Source organism: Acytostelium subglobosum, assembly GCF_000787575.1.
Source record: "Acytostelium subglobosum LB1 DNA, scaffold: scaffold28, whole genome shotgun sequence".
NCBI lineage: Eukaryota > Evosea > Eumycetozoa > Acytosteliales > Acytosteliaceae > Acytostelium > Acytostelium subglobosum.
The window spans coordinates 129,557-151,201 of NW_012236505.1; the positions used below are offsets into that span (position 1 = coordinate 129,557).

The 21,645-nt window shown below is 44.2% G+C and overlaps 9 protein-coding genes across 9 annotated transcripts; 8 read left to right on the forward strand and 1 right to left on the reverse strand.

Annotated features, from left to right (window-relative positions):
* Nucleotides 1–100: 100 nt before the first annotated feature.
* On the forward strand, nt 101–1,812 carry SAMD00019534_106240 (hypothetical protein; the record flags this gene model as incomplete). The annotated part of the gene is made up of 3 exons (XM_012894059.1): nt 101–853; nt 944–1,331; nt 1,451–1,812. The coding sequence occupies 3 exons, from the start codon at nt 101–103 to the stop codon at nt 1,810–1,812; spliced, it is 1,503 nt and encodes a 500-aa protein (XP_012749513.1).
* A 471-nt stretch (nt 1,813–2,283) lies between these two features.
* On the forward strand, nt 2,284–4,573 carry SAMD00019534_106250 (hypothetical protein; the record flags this gene model as incomplete). The annotated part of the gene is made up of 3 exons (XM_012894060.1): nt 2,284–2,617; nt 2,704–3,587; nt 3,656–4,573. 3 exons carry the CDS (start codon nt 2,284–2,286, stop codon nt 4,571–4,573), a joined length of 2,136 nt encoding a protein of 711 aa, XP_012749514.1.
* An 850-nt stretch (nt 4,574–5,423) lies between these two features.
* On the forward strand, nt 5,424–7,522 carry SAMD00019534_106260 (hypothetical protein; the record flags this gene model as incomplete). The annotated part of the gene is made up of 3 exons (XM_012894061.1): nt 5,424–5,547; nt 5,647–6,524; nt 6,608–7,522. 3 exons carry the CDS (start codon nt 5,424–5,426, stop codon nt 7,520–7,522), a joined length of 1,917 nt encoding a protein of 638 aa, XP_012749515.1.
* Nucleotides 7,523–8,554: 1,032 nt separating this feature from the next.
* On the forward strand, nt 8,555–10,636 carry SAMD00019534_106270 (hypothetical protein; the record flags this gene model as incomplete). The annotated part of the gene is made up of 3 exons (XM_012894062.1): nt 8,555–8,675; nt 8,758–9,641; nt 9,722–10,636. 3 exons carry the CDS (start codon nt 8,555–8,557, stop codon nt 10,634–10,636), a joined length of 1,920 nt encoding a protein of 639 aa, XP_012749516.1.
* A 717-nt stretch (nt 10,637–11,353) lies between these two features.
* SAMD00019534_106280 (hypothetical protein) lies at nt 11,354–13,415 on the forward strand (the record flags this gene model as incomplete). The annotated part of the gene is made up of 3 exons (XM_012894063.1): nt 11,354–11,474; nt 11,548–12,431; nt 12,501–13,415. 3 exons carry the CDS (start codon nt 11,354–11,356, stop codon nt 13,413–13,415), a joined length of 1,920 nt encoding a protein of 639 aa, XP_012749517.1.
* Nucleotides 13,416–13,658: 243 nt separating this feature from the next.
* On the forward strand, nt 13,659–17,170 carry SAMD00019534_106290 (hypothetical protein; the record flags this gene model as incomplete). The annotated part of the gene is made up of 7 exons (XM_012894064.1): nt 13,659–14,389; nt 14,471–15,471; nt 15,541–15,726; nt 15,803–16,068; nt 16,151–16,389; nt 16,449–16,800; nt 16,868–17,170. 7 exons carry the CDS (start codon nt 13,659–13,661, stop codon nt 17,168–17,170), a joined length of 3,078 nt encoding a protein of 1,025 aa, XP_012749518.1.
* Nucleotides 17,171–17,214: 44 nt separating this feature from the next.
* SAMD00019534_106300 (hypothetical protein) lies at nt 17,215–18,746 on the reverse strand (the record flags this gene model as incomplete). Its single annotated transcript, XM_012894065.1, has 2 exons — nt 17,215–18,650; nt 18,713–18,746. 2 exons carry the CDS (start codon nt 18,744–18,746, stop codon nt 17,215–17,217), a joined length of 1,470 nt encoding a protein of 489 aa, XP_012749519.1.
* A 129-nt stretch (nt 18,747–18,875) lies between these two features.
* Nucleotides 18,876–19,801, forward strand: SAMD00019534_106310 (hypothetical protein; the record flags this gene model as incomplete). The annotated part of the gene is made up of 2 exons (XM_012894066.1): nt 18,876–18,961; nt 19,387–19,801. 2 exons carry the CDS (start codon nt 18,876–18,878, stop codon nt 19,799–19,801), a joined length of 501 nt encoding a protein of 166 aa, XP_012749520.1.
* Nucleotides 19,802–20,385: 584 nt separating this feature from the next.
* On the forward strand, nt 20,386–21,492 carry SAMD00019534_106320 (hypothetical protein; the record flags this gene model as incomplete). The annotated part of the gene is made up of 3 exons (XM_012894067.1): nt 20,386–20,419; nt 20,720–20,926; nt 21,083–21,492. The coding sequence occupies 3 exons, from the start codon at nt 20,386–20,388 to the stop codon at nt 21,490–21,492; spliced, it is 651 nt and encodes a 216-aa protein (XP_012749521.1).
* Nucleotides 21,493–21,645: the final 153 nt, after the last annotated feature.

Below are 21,645 nucleotides of genomic sequence, written 5' to 3' on the forward strand. Positions count from 1 at the left end.
CAACTTTGTCCAAACTCATGTGTTGCCACCTCAGGGATTGAAATGGAGAACCCCAAACAATTCAACTACTGTACTTCATCTTGTTGGACAACGTCGGACAATGGTATTGGTAGAGTTTGAGGATCGGATAGTGTCAGACTTTAGACCACTTCTCCATGTTTGGAATCCATCGACCAAGTCTCCTGGATCAAATGAGTTGGTCACCACCATCTACTGCAACCTACCATTTGAGCTACCCCCTACCGAGTCCAACGGTCCCATGTTTGCTGATAACACATACAGTGCAGGTATCCCTGCCAACTTTGTTATGCCAGGAATGCAAGTAACATTTGAGAATGATCACAAGAAGTCCACAACTCCTGTTGAACCCTTGGTTGGCATGGCAAGTTCTGCTATACTCTGGAATTTGCCATTCTACCTCTTTGGAGCAAACGACACCAACTCATATCCATTTAGTCAAATCAAAGACGAGTCCAAGAATAAGTTATTCATCTATCAACAATGGCCAGTGTCCTCACTCACTACTGCAAATCATGCAATGGGTATAGTGTCTTTGGATACAATTGTCCAACATGTTAATGGATACGAAGCTAGGAAGGTTACCAACTTGGATGAGATTACAAACAATGATGGATTTGGAATAATGGCTACAGTACTTGGATTTCTCTCTCGTATATTTGATGCCAATGGTGATGGTTCACAAAACAAAGTGATCTGGTCTCCTTTAATGTCAATCAACAAGCATGGTGAATATGGAACTGTTGACGGTGGACTTGGTGGAGGCAGAAGAGCAACTGGTGATATCAGCAATGGATTAATTATCCATGAGGTCGGTCATGCACAAGGTCTTCCAGTATGTATTAAAAGAATCATTCACTCACTCCATCATTCGCTTATTCACTCAATCACTCATTAACTTTTACCCATATTCAACTTATATTAGCATGCTGGTGAAGCCTTCAATAATGGAGCCTTCCCTTATGTTAGGGGAAGTCTGAATGGTTCAGTATGGGGCTTCAACTTTGATACAAACGAGTTCTTGTCCATCTATATCCCATCAAACTCATCAGATTATGATGATTGCAAGGATGATGGTAATATAATGAGGGATGACAGGTGTGTCAGACAGGACCCAATGCAAGGCGGTAGTGGTGACCAAGCCAAAGGCTACCCCTACACAATGTTCTCCGACTTCAACGCTGGCAAGATCCAACAGTTCTATGAGGGCGCGCCCATATGGGTGCCAGAGACACAGTCCTACATCAAATGGGACGATGTCAATTTGGTGAATGTACCCTATCCCATTGTGAACACATCCTATGGACTGTATGGTATGGACGATGGCATGCCCGTGCTCCGTGATGTCCCTGTCTACACTGTGATCATCCAGTACATCAACGCCATCAACTCGTCTTGCACCAACTGCAACATTGTCTATCCTCTGATCAAGTGGACGGGCAACCTCAATCGTCACATCGACCGACGGACGAGAAGCAGCTCTCGCCCATCAACACTGGCGACATTGACTGGTACTGCAAACAGTCCGGCTGCGACTTCACCCTGCGCGTCACCTACAAGGACGGCTCAAAGTACATCAAGCTGTTGCAGGTTGGCGTTAGGAAGTGGTTCGACCAGAATGGTGAGGTTGATCCCGACTGTTTAGATCCCAAGGACAATGACAGTACATTCACAATCATCGAGAATATCCCTGCTGATCTTCAAGTTACCTTGGTCGAACTCCTCTGGACACCCTATGGCTTCAGAACCATCTTGGCTTCCGATGCCAAAGTGTTGGTCTCTCAATCATTCTAATAAACTATCACTCACTGACTACATACTTTATCTCTTCTCTATGATGTATGTTTGACATTCATATGGCTTGTTGATGGGGGAAGAACCATCACTTTTATAAATGGATAAAAAGTGGCAATTTGAGATATTTGTAGCCCTTAATTTGGCACACGAAATGCGAGTGATCACTGTGGTTGCATGGTACCCATTGATGGTTCTGGTACCCAATCAAATCTCCCCCGATCATTCAAAGCCAATGGTTCCGAAATAATAACAAAGGCCCGAGTCCCTCCAACACATCTACCATTTTGATCAAATGGGTTTAATGATACTCTTTGTTTGACAAGCATCAAACTAACATGACTGACCAATCAATGTCTTTAAATTCTCCCACAAAGTATTAATAAATCAATAATTCAATCATATATATAATAAAACAAATAATCTCTGTATAATATATTATTTATTTATTTATTTATTTATTTATTAAGAATGGTTAAAAAGACCATTATTATTACTATCACAATAGTGGTTGCACTTATTGTTGTGGCTGCTGTTGTAGTACCTACTACTATTGTATTGTTAAATAATAAGAATAATAATGATGTTAAAGATACATCTTCGTCAACATCTGAAGCATCTACAACGGACTCTCCAACAACCTTTACTTCCACAACCACTTCTGGAGATCCATCTTCAACAACAACAACTGGAAGTCCGACAGCAAGTACTACCTCCACTACGGAAAAGCCGACTACTTCATCGTCCACAACAACTTCATCAACCACTGGAACTCCAACACCTACTCCAAATCCCAACCCAACAGGTATGTATCTGTGATCACACACTCAAACAATCAATCAATAAACCAATCAAACTAACCTAATCAATCAAACAATCAAACATATATAGGACCTGCATACACTATCAAGAATATCCAATTTGTTCAAACTCATGTCCTCCCACCCAAGGGACTGAAGTGGACCACCCCAGATAATAGGACTACAGTACTACATTTGGTTGGTAATCGTGATACTATGGTATTGGTTGAGTTCAAGGAGAAGATTGTGTCAGACTTTAGACCTCTACTCCATGTTTGGAATCCATCTGCCCAGAACCCATCTTCATTGGATCTCGGCACCACCATCTACTGTAACCTCCCTTTTGAGATGCCACCCACCGAGTCCAAGGGTCCAAAGTTCGGTGAGAACTTGTATAGTGCACGTATCCCCGCCCAATACATCACTCAGGGATTCGAGGTCACATTTGAGAACGACAAGAAGAACTCGACTGTCCCAGTTGCCCCAGTTGTTGGATTCGCCTCAACAGCCATCCTCTACAACCTTCCATTCTACATGTTTGGAGCTGATGACACCAACTCTGTCCCCTTCTCCCAGGTCAAGGCTGAGAAGGCTGCCAATGTACCATTCATCTACCAACAATGGCCAGTGTCCAAGCTGATCCATGCTAACCATCCAATGGGCAAGATTGTCTTCAACACTGTCATTCATCACATTGATGGTGCTGATGCCTACAAGATCACAAGTTTGGACAACATTGTTGAGAATGATCAGTTCAAGCTAATGGGATTGGTTCTTGACTTTATCGATAGGATTGTCACAGCCAATGGTGATTCAGATTCAAACATTATTACTTGGGCACCACTACTCTCCCTTCATTCCAATGGACAATATGAAGAAGTTGGAGGTGGACTTGGAGGTGGACTCAAAGGTACCGGTGCTGCACAAAGTGATGGAGTGATGATCCATGAAGTTGGACATGCTCAAGGACTACCAGTATGTAATCACTCAAACAATCAATCAATCACACTCAAACAAATACTCATTCTATCACTTAATAATAGCATGCTGGAGAAGCCTACACTGATGGAAGCTACCCCTATGCTAAGGGTAGTGTGGATGGATCAGCTTGGGGATTCAACTTTAACACGAATGAGTTCTTGGGATTGTACATCCCTTCCAACTCAACTGAGTATGAGGCTTGCAAGGAGGAGGACAGAGTGATCTACAATGGAAGGTGTATCAAACAGGATCCAATGCAAGGTGGTGCAGGTTGCCAGTCAATTGGATACCCATACACAATGTATGCCGACTACAGTGCTGGCCGCATTCAGAGTCTGTACGAAGGTTCGACTACAGTGGTCAAGGGTGCACATGTGATCAGTGGCATCAGAACCTACCTCCCCGACACCAAGTCATTCGTCCAGTGGGACAGTATCGATCAGAAGGTGGTGCCACTCAAGATCATCAACGAGTCTTATGGAATCTATGGCATGGACATGGGTGCACCATCTGTGCGCAACGTCCCCGTCTACACCATCATGATCCAGTACATCAACGCACCAACTTCATCGTGCACTGGCTGCAGCGTCATTTATCCTCCATCTCCCAAGTGGACTGGCAACTTGGTCCGCCACATCGACCCCACCGACGCCACACAACTAGCCGAGCTCAACATCGACTCGGGCAATCTGAGATGGTTCTGCGCAGGATCTGGCTGTGACTACACCATGCGTGTCACCTACAACGACGGATCCAAGTACACCAAGCTGTTCCAAAAGGGTGTCAGAGCATTCTATGATATGGCGGGTGCTGCCGAACCCCAGTACACCGATCCCAAGAAGTCAGCTAGCACCTACCTCTTCGTCGAGAATGTACCAGGCAACAAGCCCATCACCCTGGTCGAGCTACTCTGGACTCCAATGGGCTATGCCTCGCCCACACCATCCAATGCTCAAGTGTTGATATCCAGAAGTTTCTGATCGTTTCATTGATCAATCAATCACACCACATTAAACACATTAATTTAATATCTTTTTTATAACTTTAATTATTTATATCTAAGTATCTGAATGACATCAACATATTTGATCATGTTACCTTAGAACTTTAAGTAGGAAAGTACCCAATTTAGTAAATGTGGAAGTGGTCTCAACTTAGATAATAATTACAATGATGCGAACCCAATCAATCAAACATGTTGTAACAGATTCAAATATCTAAGTTGACTGACTCTTTAATACCAACAGGACAATAATTTTTATTATTATTAACCATACCCTACCAAACAATCAAATATTTAAGTAGCCTAATGCTGATTGATGGGGTACCCTTTTTCAGAGTACGAACCATGCAACACACTCAATATCTGATATTTGATCGTTTTCAAAACAGAGAGAAAAATGCCAATGTCGAATAGCGTCAACACCCCCATCGTCGGTGTGTGCATGGTATCGGACATGTTGTAGGCTAGCCCATGATCATTTTTGCTCTACTTCTACACAAAAGCCATCCTACCCAACCTTAACAAATCACCCATCCGCACCCCACCCGACTCGTCTCACTCTAACTCACTCAATCAATCACACATTATTATTAACTTTCAAAGATAACCGCGTGAATAAGGCATAGGCAGGTCCTATTACCTATGCTAACCTACTGAATGACCATGTTCGGACCAATGTAGGTGACACTACTCACATGGTTCTAACCACGGTTATTTATTGATCAAATTTGATCATTCGTTTCAAACTATCTAACTCATTAATTATTATATATATATATATATCTTTGTATAATTATAACTTGTAATAATAATAATAATATATAATAATGGTAAAGAAAACTATTATAATCACCATAGCAGTGGTGGTCGCTTTGATTGTGGTGGCTGCCATTGTCATCCCAGTCGCCGTCGTCTTCTCCAACAAGAATAATGGTGAACCAGGTCCCAATGGTATGTATAATAATTCAATCAATTGATTGATTAAATTTGGAAAAGTTCCACTTACTAACACTTACTCAATCAATCAATCAATCACTTTCCATATTTCAGGACCTGCCTACACAATCAAGAACTTGAGATTCGCTCAGACTCACGTTGTTGCCCCAGAAGGCCGCAGATGGAGGACTCCAAACAATGACACAACTGAGCTCCATTTGGTTGGTGAGCGTGAGACTTTGGTGCTGGTCGAGTTTGAAGATGTCATTGAGCCCACTTACAGACCACGTCTCCAAGTTTGGTTGCCAAACTCCAAGAACCAAACCATCTATGATCTTGCCACCACCATTGACATGAACCTGCCAATAGAGATGCCTCCAACCGAATCCAACGGCACTCTGTTCGCCAACAACACTTACAGTGTTCGTCTGCCCGCCAAGTACGTCCTGCCACGCATGCAAGTCACCTTCAAGAACAACAACCATAACTCTACCACACCAGTCAATGTGAACGTTGGATTCAGCTCCTACGCCATCCTCTGGAACCTGCCATTCTACCTCTTTGGCGCCAACGAGGACAACTCTGAGAAGTTCGACGACGTCAAGTCCGAGATCAAGAACGGCCCATTCATCTACCAGCAGTGGCCAGTATCCCGTCTCACCATTGCCAACCATCCATTTGGCAAGGTGTCACTCAACTCGATCGTCCAGCATGCAACGGGTTCGAATGCCAAGAAAGTAACCAACTTGAACGAGATAGTCAATGGTGATGGTTTCGGTCTCATGGGCAACGTGCTCGGTCTCATCTCTGGTGTGTTTGGTGCCAATGGTGATGGTGGTCAGAACAAGTTGATCTGGGCTCCATTAATGGCACTCAACAACCAGGGCAAATACGACGGAGTTGGAGGTGGTCTTGGTGGAGGCAAGAGAGGCACTGGTGATGTTAGCAACGGTATCATGATTCACGAGATTGGCCATGCTCAAGGTCTACCAGTATGTATCATCAACTCATCCACTCATTCAATCATTCAATCAATCAATTACTAACTAAGTTGTTTGATCACTTCCACTTGTAGCATGCTGGTGAATCCTTTGACAAGGGTGGATTCCCTTACCTCAAGGGTAGTTTGAACGGTTCCACATGGGGCTTCAACATGAATACCAACGAGTTCTTGTCCATCTACATCCCATCAAACTCATCAGACTACAAGGGCTGCAACAGTTCGGCCGTCATGTTGAATGGCAAATGTGTCAGACAAGACCCAATGCAAGGTGGCAGCGGTGCCCAATCCAAGGGAAACCCATTCACCATGTTTGCCGACTTTAACGCAGCAAAGATCCAGGAGTTCTACGAGGGATCTACCGAGGTTGAGAAGGATGGCGCTCACTCTGTGAGTGGTTTGTGGACCTGGGTACCCGAGACCAAGTCCTACATCCAATGGGACAGTATCGACTTGAAGACAGTTCCAGCTGTCCCAGGTAACGACAGCAACGGCCTCTACGGAATGGACAGCGGTACTCCAGTGTTGCGCGACGTTCCAGTGTACACCGTGATCATCCAGTACATCAACGCAGTCGGCTCAAACTGCACCAACTGCAACATTGTCTATCCTCTGGTCAAGTGGACTGGCAACCTGCTCCGTCACATCGACCCAACTGACCCAGCTCAGATCAAGCTAATCACACCCAACACTGGCGACCTTGCTTGGTTCTGCCATGCATCTGGTTGCGACTTCACCATCCGTGTCACCTACAAGGACGGCTCCAAGTACGTTAAGCTGCTGCAACGTGGAGTCAGAGGTTGGTTCGGACCAAAGGGTGATGCCCTCCCCGAGTACACCAACCCGTTGGAAAGCTCCAGCACAATGACATTCGTCGAGAACATTCCTGGCAACCAACAACCATCCCTCGTCGAGTTGCTCTGGACCCCATACGGCTTCAACTCAACCACCCCAGCCAATGCCAAGGTCGTTGTATCCCAGTCATTCTAAGAGCAATCAAACATAATATACATACACTATATATATATTTATATATTTATACATTATCTATCTGTCTAATTATTTGTTTGAGTTTACAAATATTAGTATTAATCCAAGTGGATGTACCCTACCCACTTGGGTAACACATTCAATGAAAGATCTATAACACATATATATGGTAAGGGTTGTACCAACAACATCAAACCCATCTCTTCATCCTTAAATCGGTAACCTTCGAGCCAACCAGCACCCATCTGAATGAATCGAGACCCCCTCAACACTGACATCCACCTCAATTTCGAGCTACAACCAATATCACCTTTACTCTTTCAAGGGCATTCATTCATTCGTACTTTAACTCACTCTCTCACTCATTCATATTCTTCATTCTTCTTCATTCTAAAGTCATTCAAATATTCGATTTACTGACAATCAATCAATCGTTCAATCAATCTTGTTGTAGCACCTACGATTAGGAACTATTTTTGTAATCACAACTGGGATCAAATGTTGGGGGAGAGTAAATCATGTGGGTCCTATCACATGATTGACCTTCAGCAAACCAAAGGTCACACGAAAATAAGTGAGATATTTATTTTGTCAATAACAAAATAGGTACAAAGCCGGGTTGTTGGCAAGCACAAGGCGCAATCAATCATGTCGTCAACACCCTTTCGACGACCTTAGCTACAAAATGTAGTGGCATTTATTGGGACCGTGTGAGATCCAATCCATTCTAGATCCCTATAAATCTTTTAAAAGTGAGTGACCCGTCGGTCCTCCGAACGCTCGTTGTCGTCGCAGACCTACACCAATTAAATCAATTCAATCTCGCTCTTTCACTTGAAAATCCAATACATCCAATTAATCTAATTCAATCCAATCCTATAAATCAATCAATCATAATTTATATAATCGATCAATAATACCTTGTAATAATAATAATCCTTCTGTAACAATCCTATTTATATATAATAATACTTGTGTAATAATAATAATAATATTTAATAATCCTATTTGTATAATAATATTTATTTAATAATGGTCAAGAAGACTGTAATAATAACAATTGCAGTGGTTGTCGCTTTGATTGTAGTGGCCGCCATTGTGATCCCAACAACCATCATCCTAACAAGGAACAATGGTGAACCAGGTCCAAGTGGTATGTTATAAATAATTGATTAATTCATTGATCAATCGTAATATATTCAATCCAATACTAACAACTTAAATTCAATATATAGGACCTGCCTACACCATCAAGAACTTGAATTTTGCCCAGACTCATGTGATTCCAGCCCAAGGCCGCAAGTGGACGACTCCAAACAATTCCACAAATGAGCTCCATTTGGTTGGTGAACGTGATACATTGGTGTTGGTTGAGTTTGAGGATGTCATTGAACCAACATACAGACCACGTCTCCAAGTTTGGTTGCCAACTGCCAACAATCAATCAATCTATGATCTTGCCACAACCATTGACCTGAACTTGCCATCAGAACTGCCACGCACTGAGTCCAATGGCACCCTGTTCGCCAACAACACTTACAGTGTTCGTCTGCCCGCCAAGTATGTCCTGCCACGCATGCAAGTGTCGTTCAAGAACAACAACCACAACTCAACCGAGTTGGTCCCAGTGAAGGTTGGCTTCAGCTCCTACGCCATCCTCTGGAACATACCATTCTACTACTTTGGCGCCAATGAGACCAACTCTGAGAAGTTCGACGACGTCAAGTCTGAGGCCAAGAACACCGCCTTCATCTATCAACAGTGGCCAGTCTCCAGACTGACTGTGGCCAACCATCCAATTGGCAAAATTGAGTTCAAGACCTTCGTTCAGCACCCCAAGAACTCAGATGCCAAGATTGTTCACAACCTTAACGAGGTGGCCGATGGTGATACATTCAGATTGATGGGCAGCACCCTTGGTATCCTATCTAAAATTCTCAATGCCAATGGTGATGGTGATCAGAACAAGTTGATCTGGGGCCCAATCATGGCCCTGAACAACCGTACCAAGTATTCTGGTCTTGGAGGTGGTCTTGCGGTGTTGGGTGGCAAAGTCGGCACTGGTGATGTGAGCAATGGTGTCATGATCCACGAGATTGGTCATTCACAAAATCTTGCAGTATGTATACATTCATTCAATGTATCATTCAGTCAATCAATCAAATACTTACAATTAAATACTTTACCAAATTTATATAGCATGCTGGCGAAGCTTACAACGATGGTTCTTACCCTTATGTCAGGGGTAGTTTGAATGGCTCTGCTTGGGGCTTCAACATGGATACCAATGAGTTCTTGTCAAACTACATCCCATCCAACTCATCGGACTACAAGAATTGCAACACATCTGCCATCATGGACAATGGTAGATGTGTCAGACAGGACCCGATGCAAGGTGGCAGCGGTGACCAATCCAAGGGCAACCCATACACCATGTTTGCAGACTTCTACGCGGCCAGGATCCAGAGGTTCTACGAGGGAACAACCTCTGTCACCAAGGATGGCGCCCATTCGATCAGTAGTCTTTGGACTTGGGTGCCCGAGACCAAGTCCTACGTCCAATGGGACAGCATCGACTTGAAGAATGTGCCATGTGTGTTGGTCAACAACAGCAATGCTCTGTACGAGTTTGACATGGGAACCCCAGCACTCCGTGACGTACCCGTGTACACAGTTATCATCCAGTACATCAGTGGCGTCGGTTCATCATGTACCAACTGCAACATCGTCTATCCTCTGATCAAGTGGACTGGTAACCTGCTCCGTCACATCGACCCAACCGACCCAGCCCAGATAAAGCAGATCACCCCCAACTCCGGAGCACTGGCCTGGTTCTGCCATGTATCTGGATGCGACTACACTATTCGGGTCACCTACAAGGACGGCTCCAAGTACGTCAAGCTGTTGCAGACTGGAGTGAGAGATTGGTTCTCACCAAAGGGTCCTGCACTCCCCGAGTACTTTGATCCAAAGGACAGTTCCAGCACCATGACATTCCTTGAGAACATTCCTGGCAACCAACAACCATCCCTCATCGAGTTGCTTTGGACACCCTATGGCTTCAACTCAACTACCCCAGCCGATGCCCAGGTTCTTGTCTCCCAATCATATTAAATAAATATTTTTTATTAATAATACATATTTATGTATTTGTATTTCCAGTATAAACAGAAAATTCCTATTATAATTTTCTGTATCCTTAATAATGAATTAATGTAACCTAATAAATCCATGAATAACTTCCGAATATGGGAGCCATCCATCCACCTCCATTCAGAAATAGATCTCAATCCCATGAGATTAAGGTAACAATAAAAATAAGAGTACGATCACATCGATCTAATTAAATTAAAGGTGGCTCCTGCTTTTAGGAGCTATAATTGTAATAAATTCAGGCTTGGATTGCCACTACAATTATTATTGGGCAGGAGTAAATCAAGAGGGCATCTGAATCAGGTTGGGCTCCTAAAATCTCAAAGGTCACACCATAATCAGATATTTGTAATTGTTGTAGTGCTGCCATTATCAACCTCGAAACAAAAGAATTCATACTCTTATTTATTGGGATCAGATCAGACGTTATAAGGAGCTAAATGGTCGTTTAGAATGTAGGGTTAATGTCTTTAAGTACCGATATGGGTAATGAAGGACTCCAATTTAATAGAATGACCTACACCAATTACAAATCTTATTCTATGTAATCAATTCGATCTGAATATTTCTTTGATCCAATATCAATTAATCAATCAAACATTATAAATATGTTCTTTCTGATCCATCAATATCAATAATAATTTAATCAATACTTGTAATAATAATATTTATATTATAATGGTCAAGAAGACTGTAATAATAACCATTTCAGTGGTTGTCGCTTTGATTGTGGTGGCCGCCATTGTGATCCCAACTGCCATCATCCTAACAAGGAACAATGGTGAACCAGGTCCAAGTGGTATGTGTTTATTGATAATGACTGATTGATTGATCCAACTAACATTGATTTCTATCACCAATACAAAATATAGGACCTGCTTACACCATCAAGAACCTGAATTTCGCCCAGACCCATGTTATTCCTGCACAAGGCCGTAAGTGGACGACTCCAAACAATGACACAACTGTGCTCCATTTGGTTGGTGAACGTGATACTTTGGTGTTGGTTGAGTTTGAGGATGTCATTGAACCAACTTACAGACCACGTCTCCAAGTTTGGTTGCCAACCGCCAACAATCAATCAATCTATGATCTCGCCACCACCATCGACCTGAACCTGCCATCAGAGCTACCACGCACTGAGTCCAACGGCACTATGTTCGCCAACAACACATACAGCGTTTGTCTTCCTGCCAAGTACGTCCTGCCACGCATGCAAGTGTCGTTCAAGAACAACAACCACAACTCAACCGAGCTGGTCCCAGTGAATGTTGGTTTCAGCTCCTACGCCATCCTCTGGAACCTGCCAATCTACTTCTTTGGCGCCAATGAGACCAACTCTGAGAAGTTTGACGACGTCAAGTCTGAGGCCAAGAACGCAGGCTTCATCTATCAACAATGGCCAGTCTCCAGACTGACTGTGGCCAACCATCCAATTGGCAAGATTGAGTTCAAGACATTTGTCCAACATACCGATGGTCAGTACGCCAAGATCGTTCACAACCTTGATGAGGTGCCCGACGGAGATTCGTTCAATGTGTTCCGCAGTACCTTGGGAATCCTCAGTCGCATGATGGGCACCAATGGTGATGGTGATCAGAACAAGGTGGTCTGGGCTCCAATCATGGCCCTCAACAGCAAGGGAAAGTATGAAGGTTGTGGGGGTGGACTTGCAAGTCTAGGTGGCAAGCGAGGCACTGGTGATGTGAGCAATGGTGTCATGATCCATGAGGTTGGTCATGCACAAAACCTTCCGGTATGTATCCATTGATACAATCACTTTAATCAATCTTACTAACAATGTGATACATAACCACTCTTGAAGCATGCTGGTGAAGCATACAATAATGGCGCATTCCCCTATGTCAGGGGAAGTTTGAACGGTTCTGCTTGGGGCTTCAACATGGACACCAACGAGTTCTTGTCCATCTACATCCCATCTAATTCATCTGACTACAAGGGCTGCAACAGCTCGGCCATTATGGACAATGGTAAATGTGTCAGACAGGACCCAATGCAAGGTGGCAGCGGTGACCAATCCAAGGGAAACCCATACACCATGTATGCCGATTACAGTGTCGCCAGGATCCAGAGGTTCTACGAGGGATCCACCTCTGTCACCAAGGATGGCGCCCACTCCATCAGCGCTCTTTGGACCTGGGTGCCCGAGACCAAGTCCTACGTCAAATGGGACAGCATCGACTTGAAGACAGTGCCATGTGTGATTGCCAATAGCAGTAACGGACTCTACGAACTGGACAGTGGTACTCCAATGCTGCGCGATGTGCCTGTGTACACAGTGATCATCCAGTACATCAATGGAGTCGGCTCAAATTGCACCAACTGCAACATCATCTATCCTCTGATCAAGTGGACTGGCAACCTCAATCGTCACATCGATCCAACCGACCCAGCCCAGATCAAGCTGATCACGCCAAACACTGGCGACCTTGCCTGGTTCTGCCATTCATCTGGTTGCGACTTCACCATTCGTGTCACCTACAAGGACGGCTCCAAGTTTGTCAAGCTGTTGCAGACTGGAGTGAGGGATTGGTTCTCACCAAAGGGTGATGCACTCCCCGAGTATACCGATCCCAAGAACAATGACAGTACTATGTTATTCATCGAGAACATTCCAGCCAATGCACAACCATCTCTCATCGAGTTGCTCTGGACACCCTATGGCTTCAACTCCACCACACCAGCCGATGCCAAGGTCTGTGTCTCTCAATCATACTAAGTTATAATATTATATTGTATTAATAAATATATATACATGTATATCAACCTATTATTTTTATTATTATATGTTTACTATTATCTGTATTGATGCAAGTTCAAGAATGAATGAATGAAAACAAAGTGAGGAGTTCATCTTCATTCATTCAATGTCCCCGCGTGTGAACATACACATAATTGTACTATTCGATCAATGAACAGGAATCAAGCGCAGGCAGTAAGGTCACCGCAAGGTGCCCATCACATGTCCTCATCATCAACAACAACAATACCTCAGCCACAACATCCTCAACAACAGATCAAACATACACCATTGCAATTCAACAATGATACATCATCGGCGGGACAACAACAGACACCTGCCGTGATATATCCTGCTGCAAGCTCTGCCAACTTGTACGCCCCACTTGAGATGTACATGGCGTTGCTGTCAGATGGAGATGTACGCACTCGAACTGAAGCCGTACTCAGCCTGCTCCCTCTGTTACCAGTCAATCATCGAGACAATGCATCAGACCTCGTATATAACGTTCGCAAACAGATGGCTGTCGAGACCAACAATGATGTGTTGGTGCTGTTGGTGCGACTGCTTGGACGCCTGGCACTCGATCCCTACGTCGACAGCACATCCTGTATCAACTTCCTCCTCTCATCGACCGTCAAGCTGACACACTCCAAGAAGGTGATCGTCGCGGCACTGTCGGCAATCAGAGGCATCGTGGCATCCAAGAACGTCAAGCTGGCGCTCCTCATCTCGACCGCCGCCGAGCCACTCCTCCACAACAGCAGTCCAATGGTGCGTCGTGAGTGTCTCCTCCTGCTTGGATGCATCAATCGTGCGCACGAACAAGAGTCTGAGGATGTCCAAGGCATCATGGTCAACTTCCTCAAAGACCCTGACTACCGTGTGCGCGAGGCAGCACTCAAATCCCTCTCATCCATCTTCTATCGATGTGGCAGTCTCTCTGTCAACAAGTATGTTTGAGATCACGTGACGGAGTGCACTCTCAATCAATCAATCAATCATACTCACTCAATCAATCGACAATCATATAGGATCTACCAACAGACGACACTGATGCTTGTGGACGCATTTGAACAGGTGAGATTGGAGTGCATCAAGTTGTTGTGGATCATAAGCAATGTGTATCCGAATCATGTTCTTGGCACGATTGGCGAGAGGAACAAGAGCGAGAAGATACGTTTGGTGGACGACGTGTTCAAGAAGATCTGCAATGCTGTCAATGACCCATCGGTACTTGTTAGGAACTGTGCCTGCAAGCTACTTGGTTGCATATATGACGTGGGCATCACTCAACTCATTCAGACATTGAGCAAGGAGATACTGTTTGATTATGATAACAAAGGTCGCAAGAAGTTCCAGATTGGACACAGCAGGTATAGCAAGCAGAATCAACAGCAACAACAACAGCAACAGCAGCCACAACAACAGGGCAACAACAACAACAACTATACACACATTGCTGTACCAGAGGGTGACATTGACTTCATGTCCTCAACAGAGTCATCGATGAGTCTTGTGGACTCGGGTGCAACGGGCGCATTCATTCAAGGCCTGGAGGACGAGTTCTACGAGGTACGCTCATCGGCCATCGACAGCATGTGCGAGCTAAGCGTGCGTAACAATGAGTTTGCCCAGAAGAACATCGACTTCCTCGTGGACATCTTCACCGACGAGATCGAATCAGTGCGCATCAACTCGATAAACAGTCTGCGAAAGATTGGACACATGGTCACGATCAAGGAGGAGCAGCTACATGTCATATTGGCCTCGTTGGAAAACTCGTCGTCGGCTGAGCGCCAGGCGGTGCACCGACTTCTGACGAGCATCCACGTGTCCAACTTCTCCTGTCTGCATGCAACTGTTCAGGCACTCCTCATCAACCTTCAAAAGTATCCACGCGACCTCTACTCAATCTTTGAATGTCTCTCCAAGCTTGGCTCCAAGAACACCTCGACAGAGTTCATCGTCGAAGACCTTCTCAAGCTCGACAACAAGTTCGCCTCTGTCGAACCAAACATGGACGACATATTTTGTAAGTAGTATCCGCCACTGATCACGGATGTGGACTGACTGTACTAACATCAATCACATTGCATTATAGACGTTGCCATCATGATTGTAATACTCAATAGTGCCAAGCATAACAACACCATTCTATCATTATTGCCACCATTTTGGATACAACATCACCTGTACTTCAAGGACAAGTATCCTCTGTATTTCCCTCAGTCTCTACAGACTGGCGGCACCATCCAGGAGGATACATCATCGGACTCCCATACCAAATGTAATGATCATGTCGTCGACAAGACTTAATCATTCACTCAATCACTCAAATCACTCACTCATTCATTCTCATTTAGATCAACTTCGACTCGAATCACAAGACGACCTTTCCAAGTTCTTAAAGGATACTCAGGCATTGCTGTATGGCAACAATGTATCATCACTCAGTCATCAGAACCAAGGAATCATTGAGTTGTTGAGACAAAACAAGCACAGCCATATAGTCAGATTGATTGAAGAATGTGAAAGGAACCTCTGGAGAATATCCAGTATCAACAGGATACTCAAGCCTACATCCGACTTCTACCTTATGTATCTTAAGCTTATCAAGCTCATTGTAAATGTATGTTTGATTGACCCCTCCATCCAGGGTCACGCCTCGCCTTGCCTCACTCACCCACTAACCTACTCAATGTCCCATCCAGATCAAACGAAGCTCAATCCATGAGCTCTCACAGTCTGTTGGAAGAAAGATATCAAGCCTTGCCTACAAGATGCAAGTACAGTTCATTGGCCTGGATGCCACGATCAAGACATCGCTCAATGGACTCAAACTTGTTGGCGACATTGTCTTCATCCTCGGCAGTCTGGTACAATCATCCAACTCCTCGACAGCAGACCAACAATTGGATATCCTAAGACAGAGACTATCATCATTCAAATCGTAAGTAGTACTTACTCACTGCCCTCACTGCTCACTCACTCACACTCTCCCTCGACCAGACTCAACGAGAAGTACTCAATCGAAACGCCAAGCCCAGTGATCAGACTACTGGATCGCATTCAATCGATACCGAAACGCAACAGTATAGCTCATTTAGAACCTCCACTTAAGCAGCAAAGGATTCATCCTCAGTCGACTAGTACAGACATACTTGAACATCTATCATTATTCATCAAGGAATACGAACCATCACTATTATTTGTAAACAATCAAATCAAGCGCAAGTCTGTCAACATACTACCACCGCCACCTCACGAGAAGCCATTGGAGTACATCGAGAACTATCCAATCAAGTTGGCCATCCATGGAAACATTGAGAATTTCCCAAGTGTAGAGTCACTCTACTTCAAGGTAAGCTCGGCAACTAATTGATCGACTGATTGATTAAGTGACTAATACAATCATCCAAACCATCTAGATCAAAATATTTGACAGGACACAACTTCATCCAGTACCCTCCAACTGTTTAATACCAATCAAGCCACTATTGTTCACAGTATCATCTCCACTGTTCATCAATATGCCAAGGAGGAACTATCCAAAAGAAATCATTCCACTTGGAATCAGCATTGTTGAACTAGTTCCAAATGAACTGCAACTGACATCGACGACTGACACCAAGAGTCTGCTGGCAAGGATGCATGCCAAGGACAACTTTGATCCCTACCAGCTCGTGCCACTATGTAAGCCATTCACGTTCAATCTGTCCCAACGCGACTGATCTGATCAAATAAATAAATATGATTGACTGATTGACTGTATTGATTAATAGAGTGACAGGAATAGCACTGCCAGATCCAGTGCTTCATTGATGAGTGCACGCTTTGATTGATAACTCTCATATACTTGAGTGGATGTTGATGATGAGAGATCACCAATCACTTCTCCATTGGCAGTGACATCAATGCCAATCTTGTGATTGCCAGTATTACGTTGTTGTTGTGTCAGTTCATCAGCAAGGAGTGATCCATTACGTCCACTATTGTCTGCCAGTGTCATGACCATTGATCTAAGGCCATCAACCACGATACCAAACACAAGTGACTCTTTGTCAGATGTCAATGACATCTTGCTCTGATCCAAATATAATGCCAATGCTGTCTCTAGTGCTCCACCTCCAATAACTACATTGGGTGGTGCATCATTTGTTCCAGCTTGTATGATCGCTCGCGTTGTCTTGATTGCGTCACTCAGGCCAACCTCGGCCTCGTCCAAGAACTGTCTTGTCGATCCACATAGCAGCACAGTCGCGTACTTGTCCTGCTGCTTTGCTTCCACAGAGGAGTGGAACAACTCGTAGCTGTCACCTCCAATCAATACTTGGCGATATGTTGAACATGTGGCGTAGAATGAATCACTTGGTGACAACTCGATCAATGATGATTGGACAACACCTCCCAGGGCATGTGTAATCCGCTCCATGACCTGTGCCTCGATACGTCCGTGGCAGGACATATTTGGCCGCTGAGCAAACTCCTGAATGGCCAAATCACCAATGCTCTTGGTCGACATGACAATATTGATGTTGTTCCGATAAATAGTGTCCAGCTTGGACAAGTGATGCTTGCGCTCAGCCTCTGCAAACACCTTATAGTCCTCCATTGATCTGATGTCCAATGATGAATGCTCTCTCTGTTGCTTCAACTCCACATCAATGTCCAACAATAGTATCTTTGCATTGTCGATTGATTTTGAAAGACTCTCTGCGCCAGCGTATGTGAAGGTCGACTTGAAGAGCAGTCCGGCGATGACTGAACTGTTGGCAAGCTGACTATCCAACGTTGATGCACTGTCGCCCGCAACAGTATGTATATGATATGATCTCGAGCTTAGACTTGGTACCAAGTCCATCACGGCCTTGACCAACTTTGTTGCCGCTTGCCAATGACTTTGCAATACATTGCCAGATAGTGATGTCCTTACTATTGCGGCCAAATTTGAATGTACATCAATGTGAATGGCCAATGCCGGTAGACGTTCATTTATGATTGATCTACACTTCTTCAGAGTCTGAGCAATTAACAATGGATTGATGTTTGTCATCTTTATGACATCGACACATCTCTCCATCAGGCTACCAAGTAGCAACATCATCTGACCAGCACCAGCACCATATCTCCTCTTATGTATAACCATTCTCTCCAATATTATACTATACACAGGGGAGTCAATACTCAATGAACGGACAATAGTAGTTGAGTCTTGAATGATTGAATGAGTGAGTGATTGATTGATTGCGTGAGCAATGATATAGCATACATACCCTTTGTCAATACAGTATTGAATGTTGATAACATTGATGGTTGATCAAGATTCTTTGAACCATCATTATGATGATCATCTTGTACATTGATCAATACCTTTAATGCACCAGATGGTCCATTTGTCGATCTAATACTCTTTGTGATCAATCTAATCACATTACAATGTTCAACAACACTATCAACAAGTTGTTTATATTGCTGTTGTTGTACTTGTGTCATGTCATTGTTGGACTTGTCATGTTCATCAAGTACATCATCCAAATGAATGAATGAACGTTACTTTGAGATGGGAGACGACAAAATGATTTGAATTTAATTTTTTGGAATTGAGGATACTATCTCTCGCGTGGTGGTGTGTGAGAGTGGATGGAGGAGCCTTGTATCCAATCGCCTACTTCTTGATCACTTGTTCCACACGCATTAATCCAATTATACACAGGGGATCCATTCAAACATGAAGTATGTAGCACATATAATGCTGCTTTAGTGCGATTCGCATCAATCGATCACAGGCATAACGATGCGATGCGACTTGGCTTGACGACTCGTCATTGACGACGAAACATTGGATACATGCGATGATACACAGATGGATGGACAGGATCGAACGATTGTTCGAACAACAGATGATTAACAATATGTACATCATTGGCGAACAATCAATATAATATAGGACCGGAATTTGCAACTTCTCAGAGTTCAAGATTTACCCAGCCAAGGGTATCAAGTACGTTCGTGGCGACTCGAAGACTTTTACCTTCATCAACGCCAAGAACGAGTCGTTGTTCTTCAGAAAGATCAACCCAAGAGATGTCCCCTGGACCTCTGTCTACCGCAGAATCAACAAGTCTGTGTCGGTCGAGACTAACACCAAGAAGAAGACCAAGAAGACCCAGAAGTTCGAGCGTTCGATCGTCGGTGCCTCTCTTGAGGTCATCAAGCAGAAGAGAGAGCAGAAGCCAGAGTTCCGTGCTGCTCAGCGTGAGGCTGCTCTGAGGGAGATCAAGGAGAAGAAGAAGGCTGCCGCCACCGCCAAGCCAGCTGCCAAGCCCGCCGCCAAGACCGTCGCCAAGGCTGCCAAGAAATAAACGATGACCTCAAAATCATCGTGAAAGGGTTCCCTTCTCTCTTTAGTAATGCACCTTCCCCTAACCCATCCATTATATATTACTTTTAATTCATTTCCTTCAACAACAGCAGCAGGAACAGAAACAGCCACATTCGAATATTGCGAGGCAACGTCATCATGATCACAGTCGTATACCAATGTTTTGTATCAATGTCCTGGAATCATTCCTGGACGCATCCATGTCCACATGAACATTCAGTTTCAGTATGATCTAACCAACTTTGGATGTTTGGTTGTGCAACAACAATGGACAATCAACTCCAAACTCTTGACATTTCAAGTTTGATTGTTTCCTTCGGTGGACTGGAATTGATTGATTGAATGTGTATAGTTTATTGATTGTTTGTTATTTCCCTCTTTACTTGGGGACGACGGCGTCTATCTTCCATACGGCATATATCTGATCATTCATCACAAACCAGGTAAGATTGGAATACAACTTGTCAAGAGAAAGGATGTGGAGACAACTGGGTCACCCTTGGATGGTCTCGTTACTTTGGAATGATGAAAAACAATTTTAAAATGAATTAAAAAACAATTTTTATGATTTCTGAACAAGCGAATGAGTGGTATGAGGGTAGGTATGGTTTTGTGGACAAGCTCTGATAAAGTCTATCTCCCTTTCTGCTGATCCCTCGTATCACAATACATACATACATACAACATGGGTATGTGTCATGTCATCTCATGACATCAATCAACGTCAATCGATACAGCAGGATACTATACATGCGATGAACAAAGATCAACATGAACAGACGATGGATGGATGGATGGGATCTATTGAAGATCGAGGATGCTGGATGGTGGATGGATATCAAACAAACGAATGAATGAATGAAAGATGAGCTAACGATGATCCTTTGATATGTAACAGGTATTTCTCGTGACCATTTGCACAAGCACAGAGCCACCGGTGCTGCTCGTAAGCCAAACTACAAGAAGAGAAAGTACGAGTTGGGTCGCCAGGCCGCCAAGACTCAGATTGGTGAGAAACGTGTCCGCGCTCTTCGCGTCCGTGGAGGTCACTTCAAGTTCAGAGCCCTCCGTCTCGACACTGGTAACTTCTCCTGGTCCTCCGAGAGTATGTTTCATCACTGTCCACAGCACAGATACATCATGACCGAATGAATGAATAGGAGGATGATAACTAACATTCATACTATCGATCAATCACTCAATCAATCAAACTTGCGATCAATCACTCAATCAATCAAACTTATTACTTGGATTTAAACAGGAGTCACCCGTAAATGCCGTATCGTCAACGTCGTTTACAACGCCACCTCTAACGATTTGGTGCGTACCAACACTTTGGTCAAGGGATCAATCATCCAGATCGATTGTACCCCATTCAGACAGTGGTACGAGCAGCACTACGGTGTCGCCCTCGGCAAGAAGAAGGCCACCAAGAAGACCGAGGAGGAGAAGGTCGAGCCAGCCAAGAAGTCCGCTTCGCTCTTGAGAAAGATCGCCCAGCGCATGAAGACCAGAACCATCGAGGCCGCTCTCGAGGCTAACGCTTCCGAGGGTAAGTTCTACGCCAAGATCACCTCCCGTCCAGGTCAGGTTGGCAAGTGTGATGGTGTCGTCCTTGAGGGCAAGGAGTTGGAGTTCTACGCCAAGAAGATCCAGAAGAAGAAGAAGTAAACATGTCCGTCATTGTAGCTTTGTTCTATCTCTCTAATAAATGACCCATTAAATACCCATAAATTCACAATGTGTGTATGTTTGGAAGTTGGAAGTTGGAAGTAGTGTGGCCGCAATAATATTTAATGCGGCCACTGGAGTGGCAACATGGAA